The sequence below is a fragment of the Penicillium subrubescens genome, assembly GCF_028828155.1.
Source record: "Penicillium subrubescens strain IBT 31985 chromosome Unknown utg000007l_segment0_segment0, whole genome shotgun sequence".
Classification (NCBI taxonomy): Eukaryota; Fungi; Ascomycota; class Eurotiomycetes; order Eurotiales; family Aspergillaceae; genus Penicillium; species Penicillium subrubescens.
In genome coordinates, this window is record NW_026643157.1 from 395,622 (window position 1) to 411,216 (window position 15,595).

General features: G+C 48.7%; 6 protein-coding genes across 6 annotated transcripts; 4 read left to right on the forward strand and 2 right to left on the reverse strand.

Annotated features, from left to right (window-relative positions):
* Positions 1 to 1,073: 1,073 nt before the first annotated feature.
* N7473_009893 (uncharacterized protein) lies at positions 1,074 to 3,054 on the forward strand (the record flags this gene model as incomplete). Its single annotated transcript, XM_057155832.1, has 7 exons — positions 1,074 to 1,349; positions 1,412 to 1,505; positions 1,571 to 1,770; positions 1,825 to 1,898; positions 1,947 to 2,611; positions 2,667 to 2,740; positions 2,791 to 3,054. 7 exons carry the CDS (start codon positions 1,074 to 1,076, stop codon positions 3,052 to 3,054), a joined length of 1,647 nt encoding a protein of 548 aa, XP_057004487.1.
* A 289-nt stretch (positions 3,055 to 3,343) lies between these two features.
* N7473_009894 (uncharacterized protein) lies at positions 3,344 to 3,586 on the reverse strand (the record flags this gene model as incomplete). The annotated part of the gene is made up of 1 exon (XM_057155833.1): positions 3,344 to 3,586. The coding sequence occupies one exon, from the start codon at positions 3,584 to 3,586 to the stop codon at positions 3,344 to 3,346; it is 243 nt and encodes an 80-aa protein (XP_057004488.1).
* A 1,201-nt stretch (positions 3,587 to 4,787) lies between these two features.
* N7473_009895 (uncharacterized protein) lies at positions 4,788 to 5,995 on the forward strand (the record flags this gene model as incomplete). The annotated part of the gene is made up of 3 exons (XM_057155834.1): positions 4,788 to 4,917; positions 4,980 to 5,174; positions 5,226 to 5,995. 3 exons carry the CDS (start codon positions 4,788 to 4,790, stop codon positions 5,993 to 5,995), a joined length of 1,095 nt encoding a protein of 364 aa, XP_057004489.1.
* A 320-nt stretch (positions 5,996 to 6,315) lies between these two features.
* On the forward strand, positions 6,316 to 8,644 carry N7473_009896 (ATP-binding cassette long-chain fatty acid transporter PXA2; the record flags this gene model as incomplete). Its single annotated transcript, XM_057155835.1, has 4 exons — positions 6,316 to 6,822; positions 6,917 to 7,553; positions 7,605 to 8,502; positions 8,566 to 8,644. The coding sequence occupies 4 exons, from the start codon at positions 6,316 to 6,318 to the stop codon at positions 8,642 to 8,644; spliced, it is 2,121 nt and encodes a 706-aa protein (XP_057004490.1).
* A 615-nt stretch (positions 8,645 to 9,259) lies between these two features.
* On the forward strand, positions 9,260 to 10,513 carry N7473_009897 (uncharacterized protein; the record flags this gene model as incomplete). Its single annotated transcript, XM_057155836.1, has 4 exons — positions 9,260 to 9,332; positions 9,484 to 9,809; positions 9,883 to 10,311; positions 10,382 to 10,513. 4 exons carry the CDS (start codon positions 9,260 to 9,262, stop codon positions 10,511 to 10,513), a joined length of 960 nt encoding a protein of 319 aa, XP_057004491.1.
* Positions 10,514 to 10,974: 461 nt separating this feature from the next.
* On the reverse strand, positions 10,975 to 14,069 carry glpV (glycogen phosphorylase; the record flags this gene model as incomplete). The annotated part of the gene is made up of 8 exons (XM_057155837.1): positions 10,975 to 11,388; positions 11,445 to 13,210; positions 13,270 to 13,347; positions 13,400 to 13,503; positions 13,565 to 13,626; positions 13,682 to 13,717; positions 13,786 to 13,798; positions 13,882 to 14,069. 8 exons carry the CDS (start codon positions 14,067 to 14,069, stop codon positions 10,975 to 10,977), a joined length of 2,661 nt encoding a protein of 886 aa, XP_057004492.1.
* Between the last annotated feature and the right edge of the window lie 1,526 nt (positions 14,070 to 15,595).

Genomic DNA, 15,595 nt, shown 5'->3' on the forward strand with positions numbered 1-15,595 from the left:
GTCGATTTAATGCCTTTATATAGGGTAAAATATTGAATGGCTATTGCAACGAAAGCCTTCGTTTCGTCCGTCCGGCTTGTTTTTGTCCGACTGTTCGGCCGGACTGTTAGTCACAACGGGCCAGTGACGGACGAACCCATCTCGTACTGCACAGGATAGAACATCTTGTCTGAGTGATAAATAGAATTTTAATTTCTCCCTGATCATAGCCAGACGAGATGGATTTTTTAAGAGGGTTTTATTTGGCTACCTGAGGCCAACTCCTCCTCATTGGTCGGCTCAAGTACATCACAAATATGCATCCTTTTATATACTGGGGTTCCATATGTTGTGCCTCTAGCTCATATATGACATTCAGACAAGACCTGGTTGGCCACAACCTATGCGAATCGGTGGTTGAAAAGATATCGGCACTTGAAATCTCAACCTCGCCATGCATGCGCAGAAAAGGTTTGTATGGCGTCATCCCACACTTCAATTTGTGCTGTCCATCTCATCATACTTGGCATTGAATTGCCTATCAGCCAAGACTTCCGCTGAGAAAGCTTGCAAGATTATACTTTACATCTCATTATCTGTGTTTTTGCGTCTTCGCTTATCTCCGTGAATGTCTCTACCCTGTATTGCTTAGATTCCCTGTCCATCGCTACGATCATCAACATGAGGTCTGTTCCTGACATGAACTACCTCGACCTTGCAAGAAAGAAGCTAAATTTTGAAGACCCCAGAAGAACCAGCGATATGTTGACGATCTTAAGATTCATCATACGCCAATTCACCTGTCAGCCGTGCGGGGTGATGCATTTGTTGATTTAGCCTCGGAGCACGCAATGCTGGACCCTTATTGGAAAACAATAACACTATATCCTCAATGATAAAGTTAGCACATCTTAGGCCATTAATCTATCGCCATATTGACAAATGTCACCCCGCGGTGTTGTCTTCGTCGGCAGAAAGCTATAAATGGCAAACATCACCCATGACCATGCATCTCCAAGAATCCTTCACAAGCGTCAACCATAGGAACCCCATAAAGAATAGCCACCGGGTGATCTTCGTGAGGTCAGAAAACCATGGTTCAACAGAACGGGAAGTCCACTTCGGTGGTCACTTTGAGCGAGAACTACCCAAAAGAGCGCCCGAAGAACTATGGCACTCTAGAACCAAGTGGTGAAACTACTGAAAAGAACAACCCTTTTCTAGACCCCGATGTCGCAGAATACTGGCGAGGGGTCTACGACAAGGCACAATATGAATGTCGGGAGGTTTTCGACCCTTCCTTGACATGGACGGAGGAGGAGGAAAGGCAGTTGGTTCGCAAGCTTGATTGGAGAATTTGCTTATGGGCTGTATGTCAACAACCCAACCGTTAATCAATCCAATTGCTTATCACTAACTATTCTATTTACAGTGCGTCATGTTCTTCGCACTTCAGGTCGATCGAGGGAACCTTGTCCAGGCAGTGTCCGACACTTTCTTAAAAGATCTAAAGCTCAACACAAATGGTAAGATAAAGTTATTCAACAATCGTCGTTAACTGGGTTTGCTGGCCAGTACTGACAATTCCCAGATTATAATTACGGAAACATCGTCTTCCGAGTCTCATTCCTTTGTGCAGAATTACCGTCGCAGCTAGTATCAAAGAAAATCGGACCGGATCGTTGGATTCCTATTCAGATCGTGCTGTGGTCGGTGGTTGCCATCTCACAATGCGCCCTGACAGATCGGAGGACATTCCTGATCACACGCAGCTTGTTGGGTATACTAGAGGTAAGTCGACTGTTGAACTCAGCAATTATTACCCGTTTACTAATCCCTGCCCAGGGTGGATTCATTCCAGATATCGTGTTGTGGCTCTCGTATTTCTATACTTCCCGCGAGCTTCCAATCCGTCTGAGGTATGATCAAATCACGCCAGGGCTTGGCCTCTACTAACGCCTCTTTAGCTTTTTCTGGACTTCACTCTCTGTGACGTCAATTGTTACATCGCTGCTTGCTTTCGCAGTCTTCCACCTTAGTGGCGTTCATGGCTGGGCTGGCTGGCGGTGGCTCTTCCTCATCGAAGGACTGATCACCCTCTCCATCGGTCTAGCCTCATTCTTCATGATGCCAGCATCGGTAGTTCAAACCAAAACCTGGTTCAGACCCAAAGGATGGTTCACCGATCGCGAAGTTGCGATCGTGGCTAATCGCGTCCTCCGCGATGATCCTTCCAAGGGCGACATGCATAACCGTCAAGCCGTGACTCCTCGAAGACTCTGGAACGCCATCAAGGACTATAACATGTGGCCCCTTTACTTTATCGGACTGGTTGTTTATATCCCACAATCACCACCAACCTCCTACATTACCCTCACTCTCCGTTCACTCGGGTTCGACAAATTCAACACTAATCTACTCACGATCCCAGCGAGCGTGTTCCATATCGCCAATCTACTTCTGATCACCTGGGTTTCCAGCCGGTTGAATCAGTGGTCACTGATTGCCATGTTCCAGGGTCTCTGGACGCTTCCATGCTTAATTGCGCTGCGAGTCTGGCCTGATGTGATTTCTAATGCCTGGGGAACGTATGCAGTAGTGACCGTTCTGCTGAGCTACCCCTACTGTCATGGTACGTTCAAGCTGTCCGATCGGTGAAGAAAAATAAATACTGACGATTTCACTAGCCATCGTGGTTGCATGGGTGTCCAGAAACGCAAATAATGTCGGAAATCGCTCGGTAGCAGCTGCACTCTACAACGTAAGTGGCAGCGAGAACACATTACGATCAAATGTTAACTGGTTATACAGATGTCCGTGCAAGCAGGAGATGTCGCTGCATACTTCATATACAGAGAAGACGACAAGCCCAAATATAGAAGAGGAAACACCAGTCTGATCGCCATTAATGTCCTGGCAATCTTCCTATTCCTTGCAGCAAAAGCATACTATGTGTTCCAGAATCGGAGGCGGGACAAGATCTGGAATGCGATGTCTGAAGATGAACGGAACGATTATATCAAAAACACTGAGCATCAAGGAAGCAGCAGGTTGAACTTTAGGTTTGCACACTGAACTAAGTTGCTATTGTTTCTGAGTGAAAAGAAGGGAAAGAGGTTGTTATGGACTTTCAAGGCCAAGTTCACCGTGATGAGCCTTTTTGCTGCAATATTGAAACTAAATATCCAACTACTCTGATTCAATTCAATTCTCTTCTACATATATCTTTGTTCATACTAATCGTGACTTGTAGCTGGATGGACGATATCGGTGGGCGATCTGGCTTGACATGTATTCTCCACCCAAATACTACACGCAATGACTCTTGAATGTCATTGAGAAAAATCCAATGTAAGTTCACACATCAAGACTTCATGGCTTCTTTTGTAGCCTCTTGATCGCTCTTGTCAGACTGTTGGATCTGAATATGAGGCGCGGGACTGTGCTGGGATCTAGTCATGTCCTCAAGTCTTCCTGGCCAAGATGCAGCATCGTCAGATAAATTTTCCCCATCTACTTCCTGCTCTTCTGCATTCAATAGGGCACTGATGTTCTGGAAAATCTCCGTCTCTTCATGGCGTTGTTGTTTGGGAAGCTCATCGGTCATGATTTGTGCGTAGCGACGTGGCGACAATTCCAGTCCCTTCAATATAGACGGAACATAATAGATCAGAAGGCCGAGGAAGCAAGTCACAATATAAACAATAAATATTGTGCGATATCATCCTCGAGGCTTCTGAGAATCCACGTCGCTGAACGCGAGACAGCCAAAGTAAATGCCCAGTCCAATGACGAAAGATGCCAGTGCATATTTCAAAAGAAGAGTCGGTGCCTTGACCACAAGAATAGAATGAAAGGAAGCGCATTTCCACTTGTTTTTGCTCTTAAACTGCTTAATCAGCGATTCCAGCTCTGTCGCTATTCCATGATTTCTTGCAGTCGTTTCATCACTGGAGCTTCTCTTCCTCATATATGATGCCAAATTATCTAGATTTTGTTCGAGTACTCGAAATTCTTCTGGGCTGCTAGGTTTGCTGAAGAAGTTTTTGACGTCGTCGGTGGTGAAAAGGTTACTCATCCGTTGTTGAACCAGACAAGCATAAAAAACCGAGAGACCTCCAGTTGTCAAGCTGATCACAAATGCTGCTTCTGCAGTCCAATGAACTTGTCAAGATCTTCAAGTGACAGGGCTGTAATGGCAATTTATGCCACGATAGCTGCCTGCAAATTTCTAAGAAGAGTCTTCGGCCATGATTAGGTGGACTGGATATACAGCAACAGCCAACATTGTGCAATCTTCCGACGTTAAGTTTCGTAGTGTTATCGCCTCGTCTGTTTCAGCGCCGAGCACTTGTTTTTCAACTCGATCCACAATTTGCTTAGTGTCAGGGAATATAATTATAAGCACCAATGCCTTCAGTGTACCGAATTTCTGTTTGAGGTTACTGTAGTTCTTGCGGAGACGACGCAAAGAGAGAACTCCCCAAGCAGGGTAATAAGCTTTGCTGAGCGGGTAAGGTTATATAGCGTCTGGATAACCGCAATATAGGCGCTTATGGCTGGCAATGGATCCATTTGAGAGGAACACGAGAGCAAAGTTCGTCGCTAACAAGAATAGGAGAACTTTAGCTGAGACGACAAAGGGGTGAGAGATGTAGCCGCCCAATAGCGTGAAGGCGGTGAGTAGGCAGAAAGGCAACATGTTCATCAAGGAAATGCACTCGAATTGAATTCAATGTTTTCTGCTTGCCTAAAGCATAAATATTCACACGCATTAATGCCATTTGGCTGTTGATCACGATGTCAATATGACAGAAGTCCCCACCATGCAAGCATCTAATATTTCCTTCACCAGCCTAGGCCTGGTGGTCCTTGACGAGATCCGATGTCCTGATTGGGGACCGTTGACTGATATACTCGGGGGATCTGGCACTTACGGTGAATTTTCCCGTGTCCTAGTTGAGCTGGCAATAAATGCAGTCCACTGACTACGGCTATAGCAACACTTGGTGCCCGACTATTTCTTCCTTCTCCATCTAGTCCCACCTTAGGATGGATGATCAATGTGGGAAACGACTTCCCAACCCCAGTGAAAGAACAGTTAGAAAGCTGGGGAGCAACATTATACATCAGAGAAGAAGTGAACAGGCCATCAACTAGAGGCTTACTGGAGTACAGAGATACTACATTCGGGCGTATGTAGTGTTTCTCGTCCTTAATACTCGTCATGCTAATTAACCACCCAGCCAAGGGCTTCAAATACACGACACCCATTCTCGCAGTCCAAGAGGATAACTTGAAGCACACATCGCTTCTAGATTCAAAAGCATTTCACTATCTAGCAGGGCCCGAGGACCTCAAAGCACGAGTATCCAAGCTTCTTGCTCTCAGAGCCGAAGCAGGTATCGAAGAACGCCCTCTGATAATCTGGGAACCGTCTCCACTTTCATGCGGGCCAGAGAACCTCGAGGCATGCATGGAATCTGCAGCTTCGGTGGATATTCTTTCCCCGAATCATCTAGAGCTGGCCAGACTTTTCTCAGAGCCGCAACCGGATGTTATTGACAAGGACAAGATCGAGGATTTGGCATCAAAGTGTTTGGATCGTGGAGTTGGTCCAGATGGTAATGGAACCTTGATCGTGCGTGCTGGCGAAAATGGGTGTTTCATCAGCAACAGGAATAATCCGGCCGCTTGGTTGGATCCATTCTATGCCACTATGCCAGGAGAGACCCCAAATGCGAAGACTGTTGATCCCACTGGAGCGGGAAATGCATTTCTAGGGTCGTATGCTGTGGGCTATCTGGAGACAGGAAGCGTCATCAAGGCCGCTTGCTACGGCTCGGTCGGTGCATCTTTTGCGCTTGAACAGGTTGGAATGCCACAGCTGAGTGTTCAGGGCAATGAAGAATTATGGAACGGTGTCAATGTCCTGTCCAGGTTAGAGAAGTATATGTCGCGGCAGAAATGCGGCCGTGAAGGCGATGAACCTGAGGCTATTTCATCGGAACCATAGCCTGAATGTAGCCCTAGACTGAAATCAACCTGAATTCTTAGTCTAGCAGCATATAAAAACTGTTGTGGAGGTAAGAGAGTGCCAAAGTGTAGACATCACAGTGGTGGATCAGGCCAAGGATCCTCCCTGTTCCTCGGCTGAACTTCCCCAGGAACCTGGGGTATCACATGTCAACCCCATTCCGTCATTCCAAGTCCTGCGACCACCTCCTCGTCTTCCTTTCCTCCGACAAACTAGACCACTACAATTCCTCCCTCTCACGATCCAAGTGGTCATGTTCAGCCGCGACTCTGGCTGATTGACAAGTCGATCGCGTCGCCATGGCTGTACAGTCGAAACTGCTGCCGCCCGACCGCTCCGTCAAGCAGATCCTCTCCAGCCTTACCTCCCTCTACCTTCGACATCGAACAGGCATCTCCCGCACGGTCTATCTCGCCCTTTTCGCAGCACTCGCCAAGCGGATTCACAATGCGATCTCCGAACAGAAAGCTGCCTCGCAGCACGTGGAGCTACGCCGCCGTCCCGGCACCAGCTCGCTCGGTGATGAAGAACAACCCCGAAAGAAACGAGTGGAGATCAACCGAGAGTTCTTCAAAAACCTGCTTCGCCTCTTGAAGATTGTCATTCCCGGATGGCGGAGTAAGGAGCTGCGGCTTCTTGTGAGCCACAGCGTCTTCCTCGTGCTGCGGACTATGCTGAGTTTGTATGTGGCCGAGTTGGATGGCCGACTGGTCAGCAGCCTGGTGCGGGGAAAGGGCAAGGACTTCTTGCTAGGACTGGTATGGTGGATGATTGTCGCTGTGCCAGCGACATTCACAAACTCTATGGTAAGTGGTTTAGGATGTTCATTTTCTCTCGTTGGCTGGTATCGAGACATGCGACCGTGGGAATTCATGTTGACTTGGTTGTTCCCTTGTCTAGCTATCCTACCACCAATGCAAGCTCGCCCTCAGCTACCGGAAACGATTGACAGACTATATTCACGACAAGTACCTATCAAACATGACATTCTACGCCATCTCCGCCCTGGACGACCGGATCAAGAACCCCGATCAACTAGTCACGGTCGATGTGTCGCGCTTCTCCGATAGCCTGGCGGAACTCTACTCGAACCTCGCCAAACCGATTCTCGACATGTGTATATACAACTACTCCTTGTCCAAGAATGTCGGAGGAGAAGGATTGTTCATTATGAGCTTGCTAGTACAGCTGTCAGCAAATGTGATGCGCATGCTGACACCGCCATTTGGAAAATACGTCGCAGACGAGGCTCGACTTGAAGGAGAATTCCGGTTCCTCCACTCAAGATTGATCGATTATAGCGAAGAAGTCGCTCTGTATCACGGCCATGAGGCCGAGAAAGACACCCTGGATAAGGGTTATTTCACATTAATCAAGCATGTGAATCGCATTCTGCGCCGGCGTTTGTATCATGGTTTCATGGAAGACTTTGTGATCAAGTATTTCTGGGGTGCACTTGGCTTGGGTCTTTGCAGTTTGCCTGTCTTCTTCAAGATTCCCGGTCAAGTTACTCAGACCATGGGAGATCGGACCGAAAGTGAGTTGCTTGTTCTTTTGTGCTACTACCTCACCTGCTAACATGAGTTAGGCTTCGTGACAAACCGGCGGATGCTGTTGTCCTCATCAGATGCCTTTGGCCGTCTCATGTTCTCCTACAAGGAGATCTCTGAGCTAGCTGGTTACACTTCCCGCGTCTCATCCCTCCTCGAAGTCATGGATGACCTGGTTGCTGGTCGTTTCGAGAAGAAGCTGGTATCTTCAGCATCGACCGAAGAGAACGCAGCCGTTCTCTCTGGTCGTGGCGAGGTCATGGAGAGCAGTTCCATCGAGTTCACCGATGTTCCAATCGTCTCTCCGAACGGCGATGTCCTCGTGCGCAAGCTGTCGTTCACCGTTCATCCCGGCGATCATCTTCTCATCGTCGGACCGAACGGATGCGGCAAGTCGTCCCTCTTCCGCATTTTGGGCGGCCTCTGGCCAGTGTACGGAGGTACGGTCAAGAAACCCCGTTTTGAGGACATCTTTTACATTCCCCAACGACCCTATCTGTCTCGTGGTACATTGCGACAGCAGGTTATTTACCCTGATGGAGTACGTGAGATGCGCGCCAAGGGGGTTACCGATGCCGATCTCCATGAAATCTTGTCTGTGGTTGAAATCGCATCTGTCGTCGACCGGCCTGGTGGCTGGGACGCTGAGGAGGAATGGCGCGATGTCTTGTCCGGCGGCCTGCAGCAGCGCATTGCTATGGCCCGTTTGTTCTACCACCGTCCCAAGTTTGCTATTCTCGACGAGTGTACCTCCTCGGTGACACTCGAGATTGAAAAGGTCATGTATGAGACAGCCAAGAAACTGGGAACCACTCTGATGACGGTGTCACATCGCCGCAGTCTGTGGAAGTATCATAAGAAGATCCTGCAATTTGACGGTCAAGGTGGTTATGTCTTCACCGGGCTCGATTGGGAACGGCGGATGAAGTTGGAAGAGTATGACATACCCCCTCACCCCGCGTCTATCTACAATGACTCTATGCTAACCCAATTCTACAGTGAGAAGGATGAACTTGAACTGCAACTGCGGGCTGTTCCTGAATTGCAACGACGAGTTGAGGAGTTGACAGCAATCTAGGAGGGGATTCCATTGTGTACCACTATGTATACTCCGTATATCCAACTTAAACGAAGCCATTGTTCCCCACCCCAAAGTGCCACTGTGCCATACATGATGCACCTCAGCCAAAATGACGAGCATTCCCCACTCTCGCATCAAGCACAACCAATCCCGAGTCCCCCTCGGCTTCGGGATCCAATTTTGACGGACTTTCCCAACTGCCTCTCGGCTGGCCGGGCTTAAATCTCTGACTAACGCCGTCTCTCTACCAATCACCGTCCTCATCCTCGGCAGTGGCACCGATTGACCCTTTTTCCGAAGCACCCTTTCTTTTTCTTTTTTTCTTTTCTTTTCTTTTCTCGTTGCGGCCTACTCCATACATGTTCGATTGTCTTCCCGCACCGACCCACTATGATATCGTATTATGTCCCTACGTCATCGCGCTGGCTTATCCTGTTCTGGGCATTGCCACGATTCCCAGGTTTCGACCGTAGTTCACGAGAGTGTCGTTTTTCCATCTAGCCGAATGTAATTTTTCCTGGTTCTTATATTTCCGGTGTACCTACTTTTTTCTTTCGTGTTGCAATTCTTTTCTTTCTGCGGTAGACAAGCCTTTCACCACCCAAATTGAACATGAGCAACTCCAACATGAAGCCCTCTACACTTCCACCTGTCTCGCAGAAGAGAAAGATTATCATCTTCTCTGGTATGCACCCCAATTCAACCTAACCCTGCCCCGCACAATTCATTGTACCCAATTGCGCTAGACTTTCGCCCCCTGGTCCCTTGAATCCCAACCCTCCAATCGAATATCTATCCTATTGATCCCTAACTAACAAACCCCCCTCCATACATAGACTTCGACGGCACAATCTTCATGCAAGACACCGGCCACATCCTCTTCGACAACTACGGCTGCGGCGAAGAAGCCCGCAACAAACTCGACGAACAAATCAAGTCCGGCGAGCGATCCTTCCGTGATGTCTCAGAGGAAATGTGGGGATCCCTCCACGTCCCCTTCGACGACGGTTTCGTCGTCATGGAAAAGACACTCGAAATTGACCCCGGATTCCGTGAATTCCACCAATACTGCATTGACAATGGCTTCCCCTTTAACGTGATCAGCGCGGGTTTGAAGCCTGTTTTGCGGAGGGTTTTGGATACGTTCCTGGGCGAGAAGGAGGTATTTCGCAACCCCAACTCCCGCCTCTACTCAAAAGAAAAACTTTATATACTAATATTAATCTACTACTAAGGCCGCCGCAATCGACATCGTCGCCAACGACGCCATAATCAAACCTGACGGTTCCTCCTGGAAACCAATCTGGCGCCACGACACCGAACTAGGCCACGACAAAGCGCTCTCGGTAAACGAAGCGCGCGCAAAAGCGCAATCCGAATGTCTACCGGACGAAATGCCACTCATCATCTTCATCGGCGACGGAGTCTCCGATCTAGCCGCGGCCCGTGAAGCAGACGTTCTCTTTGCCCGACGAGGCCTGCGTCTCGAGGAGTATTGTATCGAGCATAAGATTGCTTACACGCCGTTTGATACTTTTGCCGATATTAAGCGGGAGATTGAGAATATTAGTCGTGAGGATTCGAGTAAGACTGGTGGTGTGGGTAAGCCTGTGCGGTATAACCCGCGGGCTAATATGTGGAGGAGGATTTCTTCGAAGGAGGCGGTATGTATCTTGACTTTTCTTGGAATTATCGTGTTGTGAGGTTGATGCTAATTTGGTTGTTTGTTTATAGGTGCCGACTTTGATGGCGACTGCTACTCCCTCCAAGGAAGAGAAGATGTTCCTTTGGCCGGAGACTTTCTCCGATTATAAGCCCCAAGTTGAGGCGACGATTCAGGAGCGCGATGAGACGGCCGTTGCTTAGCATGTCGAGCGGGGCCATTTTCTTTCTTTCCCTTTCTCTGATGCGTGATGAACCTTTTGATCTGACGATACCGACGGTTTCATCTTTTTTCTTTCTATCCTTCATAGTGTTACTTTCTAATGCAGGCGTGGGACTTGGTGTCGATTTGGGATGTCTCCATTCGTGTGTTTCATGTGCTGTTTATCTTTCCTTTTTGGACATATCATTCCGGTGATTGCGATACTTTCGTCGATGAAAATAGTTCTAGAGGTACGGTTGCAGGGTGCATATAGACGTGGTTTTACCAAATGAAATACACACAAATAGCGCATGCTTCCTTCTACGTGCAAACGACATTGATGGAGTATAAAGCATAAGAATTATGCCATCGGACTTGGATGCAAAATAACAGCACTGAATAGACAAGAAAATGAATTAGCCTCAAAAGAAGGTGCAACTGAAATCACAACTGAAGAGTAACATCAGGCCTCATCCTCGATGTCCAGAGGCTCAACATTCCAGATACTATCAGCATACTCGTTGGTCACCCGATCCATGGAAAAGAAACCCATCCGCGCAACGCTGGTGATAGACTTAGCCAACCACTCTTCCTGGTTCTGGAACTCCTTGTCGACCATGTCATGAGTGGCGATATAGGAGTTGAAATCATCCGAGACGAGATAATAGTCACCATGCTCTTCAATAGAAGAAATTAGCGACGTGAACGACGAGGGATCGCCAAAAGTGCCTTCCTTGATGGCTTCAAATACACGCTTCAGTTGCGGATCCAGTTGGAAGCCACCATAGAAGTGTCGGTGGCGGAGATCGTCCACATCTTCCGCGAGATTACCAAAGAGGAAGATGTTTTGCTCGCCAATCTCGCGAGTAATCTCAATCTGTGGAAATATTAGTCTGACTGTTTCAATATTCTATGAAGCACTGCAAAACTTACGTTGGCTCCGTCACAAGTACCAATGATCAGGCCTCCGTTCAGCACGAATTTCATGTTACTTGTGCCACTGGCCTCGGTTCCAGCGGTAGAGATGTGCTCGCTGATATCAGAGGCAGGGCAAATAATCTCCGCCTTACTGACGTTGTAGTCTTCGATGAAGATGACCTTCAAGAGATCACCAATATCTTCATCCTTGTTCACCACGGCTGCGACGCTGTTGATGAGATAAATGATAGACTTGGCCATCCAGTAGCCAGGAGCAGCTTTACCACCGAAGATCGACACACGAGGCACCACCTTCTTCCGTTCTTCAGGTGTCATAGCCTTGAGGCTAAGGTATCGATGGATCACTCCAAAGATATTCAGTTGCTGACGCTTGTACTCGTGGATTCGCTTGACCTGGACATCGAACAACGAATTCGGATTCACGGAGTAGCCAGTCACATCCTTAATGAGCTTGGCTAGCCGCAGCTTATTCCTAGCCTTGATGTCTGACCATTCCTGGCGGAACTTCTTATCATCCACGAAAGCCTCTAGCTTATCCAGCAGGGTCAGATCGGTCAAGAAGTCATACCCACCGAGCTTGTCTGCAATCAGGGCAGAGAGCTCCGGGTTGGCCTGGTGTAGCCAACGTCGGGGCGTGATTCCGTTAGTGACATTGGTGAAGCGGTCAGGTCCGTAGATGGTCACAAAGTCCTTGAAAATAGTCGTCTTGATGAGGTCCGAATGCAGCTCGGCGACACCATTGACCTTGTGAGACCCAATGATGGCAATGTATGCCATGCGCACCATCTTGGGGTGCGATTCTTCGATGATGGAAACTCGCGAGAGCATGTCCCGGTCATTGGGGAACCGCTTCTCCACGGACTGCAAGAAGAACAAGTTGATATCGTAGATGATTTGCAAGTGGCGGGGAAGTAGGTTCTGCATCAATGGAACCGACCACTTCTCCAAGGCCTCGGGGAGGACAGTATGGTTGGTATAGCCAAAAGTTCCAGTAACAATACGCCATGCCTCATCCCACTCCAAGCCCTCGACGTCAATCAGGATACGCTGGAGCTCGACAATGGCAAGTGTGGGATGGGTGTCGTTCAGTTGGATTGCGATTTGGTCGGGGAATTCACTCCACGCCCGCTTGGTCTTCTTGAAACGTCGCACAATGTCATACAAGGAGGCAGCGCACCAGAAGTACTGCTGCTTCAGACGAAGCTCCTTACCTCGCTCCAAGTTGTCATTTGGATACAGCACTGCAGAGATGGTCTCAGCAGTCTGCTGATCCGCGACCGCACTCTCATAATCGCCCGCGTTGAACTTCTGGAAGTCAAACTCGCCACTGCTGGCCTTGCTGGACCACAACCGAAGGTTATTGGTAGTCTTCGTGCGGTATCCGGGAATGGGAACATCGTATGCTACAGCCTGAACCGTCTCTCCCGCCTCCCAGGAGTAAACAACCTTACCGTCCTCATCATAGGACTTGTTCACATGGCCATAGAACTGGATGTCCACCGTGATATCGTGTCGAGGGAATTCCCATGGATTATTATCCAACCAATAGTCCGGGATTTCCATCTGGTATCCATTCACAATCTCCTGCTTGAAGATTCCGTAGCGGTACCGCAGTCCATATCCCCAGGCAGGATAGTTCAGCGTTGCCATGCTGTCCAAGAAGCAGGCCGCTAGACGACCAAGACCACCATTTCCAAGTGCCGCATCATGCTCCTGGCTGATGGCGTCCTCAATTCGGAAGCCAAGATCGGCCAAACCATCTACAAAGCTGTCAACAAGCTTCCATGATAGCTGATTTTGACCTTCGGAGATAACCCACCTCTGGCGATGTCTTTCATGCCCACATTCAGCATCGCATTGTCCAAGGCACGACCCATCAAAAACTCCAGCGAGAGATCTGGAAACATTGTATCAGACAAAAGTCATCCAAAAATCCGTCACAGACCTACAGTAGACACGCTTCTGGTCGGTAAATGTCTGACGCTGCTGAGTCCGATTCCACTCGATGATCAATCGGTCTCGGAACGCCAGTGCAGTACCCGAGTAAGCCGCCCTGCATGCTCGTTATCAGCCAATTGGATTGGGTCGTCTGTATGGAATCTCAGTGTACGTACAGCTCATCGCAATTGTACAGAGAGCGGGCGAGGGTGGTCTCGATATGGCGAACGAATTCTCTCTGCGAAACGCCATTAGCTCATCCAGCGGCTTCATCTCAGGACATCAACACTAACCTCAAACTCATCCTTGGAAGTAAACTCGGAAGCAGACTGTACAATTTTAAATAAGCATTCAGAGTCAATCCAATTCCCATCGATGGGTGTGAGGCACAACGTACATGCTTCCGCCATCTGTCACGCCATCATATTCACACCTGGTCAGCTCATCCAGCACCCCAGTTAGACAAAGACAAAAAGGAAAACCCCAAACTCACGCCTCACGCAGCGGCTCCGGAATACTCGCTTCCACGCTCTTGATCTCGGACGGGCCGAAGCCGGTGAAAGTGCGCTTATGCTTGGGACGACTAAATCCCGGGCCGACAGGGCCCTGGAGATCCGCAATGGGAGCTCCGACGGAGGGTTTGCGCTCACGCCGGGGCTCAGTTGGCTCCGATGACGCCATGGTCGATGAATGGTGGTCAATGATCCACGATCAGTTGTGAACAGGGACTGGAAGCTGGCAGACAAGAGCAATCCTATACAATGAAGAGAAAAGAGGATGGGGAGGAAAGAGAGGGGGTTTTGAGTGGTGACACCAGGTAAAGAGGGGAAAAGGAAGAGGGGAGGGAAAGAGCAGGGAAAAAGGGAAAGGGAAAGGCCACGGGCCGGCAGTCAAATACTGAGCAATGAGCAACAAGTAACGAGTAACGCGTAATGAAGTAACCAGCAACAATCTGATCACAGCGGAGCACGAGCGCCTAATGCATGCATGCTGCAACGGCCATCAGCTGGAGAAGTGCAGCAGCCGTCGAGACATTGTCCGAGCGACCAGACTCCATCGCCGGATTGGGGGGGGATGATGAGTGGTGTGTTCATCGAGCTTTAGGTGGAGATATGGTATGATAGTATGAGATACGATGGTTTTACCATTATATGGTTTTCCACACAAAAGGTACTATAAAGTATACACTATACTTTCATTATCTCGATATCCTAGCTCACTTTCCTACGTGAGAATGCTCATGGATTCAGACTCGTGAACTAATTGACTCGGGATCAGAGGTTTGGATGATGATGGGTCAGACCAGAGCTCTCGGGAGCTCTGGTGGGGTAACTCAACCCTCAGAATGTGAATCACCTAGTAAGCTACTCACTCCACTCCTAATATACATACAATCTACATACTATTAAATGTACCTACTGTAAGATCCTATTCTTGTCCAAGCCAACGGCGTCCGTGCACTCTTGGCCAACCTTCGCCATTCTCCTCTCTGATTGGCTCGTTGCACTCGACTTTCCTGCTTTTCTCTTTACAACTGTAGCAACCCAACAAGTATTGACTTGTGTCTAGTATAACCCAAATAAAATATCCAATATCAAATATCAAATATCAAACTATTATACTCTCGATAACAGTGTTGCACCTAGCACAGACTTTATCTACACTGAGTAACATAACAGGCAGTTCCGGTCGGGTATATGACGCTTCGATCTGTACGACGATCCACTCGAACCCACCGACATAACATAATGTTCAAGGCACAGGGCGATTGAACCAACCAGTATAACCCCTCCTATCAACGAATAAAAAGCTATCCCACGACGTGCCTTAATTATGCATCATGCACTATCTATGTACTTCCTACGCGTATACAACCCCAGAGTTATCTTCGCCCATTCTCCTGCCCTACATCAATCCCCAACCTCCGTCTCCGCAATCGAATCATGCCACCGCATCCAGCTTTTACTCCACCATATACTCCCACTAGTAACCTAACCCACACCGCAACACCTTCTCGGACAAGCCTACCAGAACAACCTTCTCTAATGAGTCAGCAGCTACTTAGTAAATCAGTCACGCGCTCCCACTCAAACCAAAATGCCCACTTGTTTTACTTCAGCCCGAGGTCGCTGGCGGCCCGCTCTTCGGGGCGCGGGGAGACCAGCTGCAGGAGCCAGCCACTGACGACAACAATCGCAATAAACACA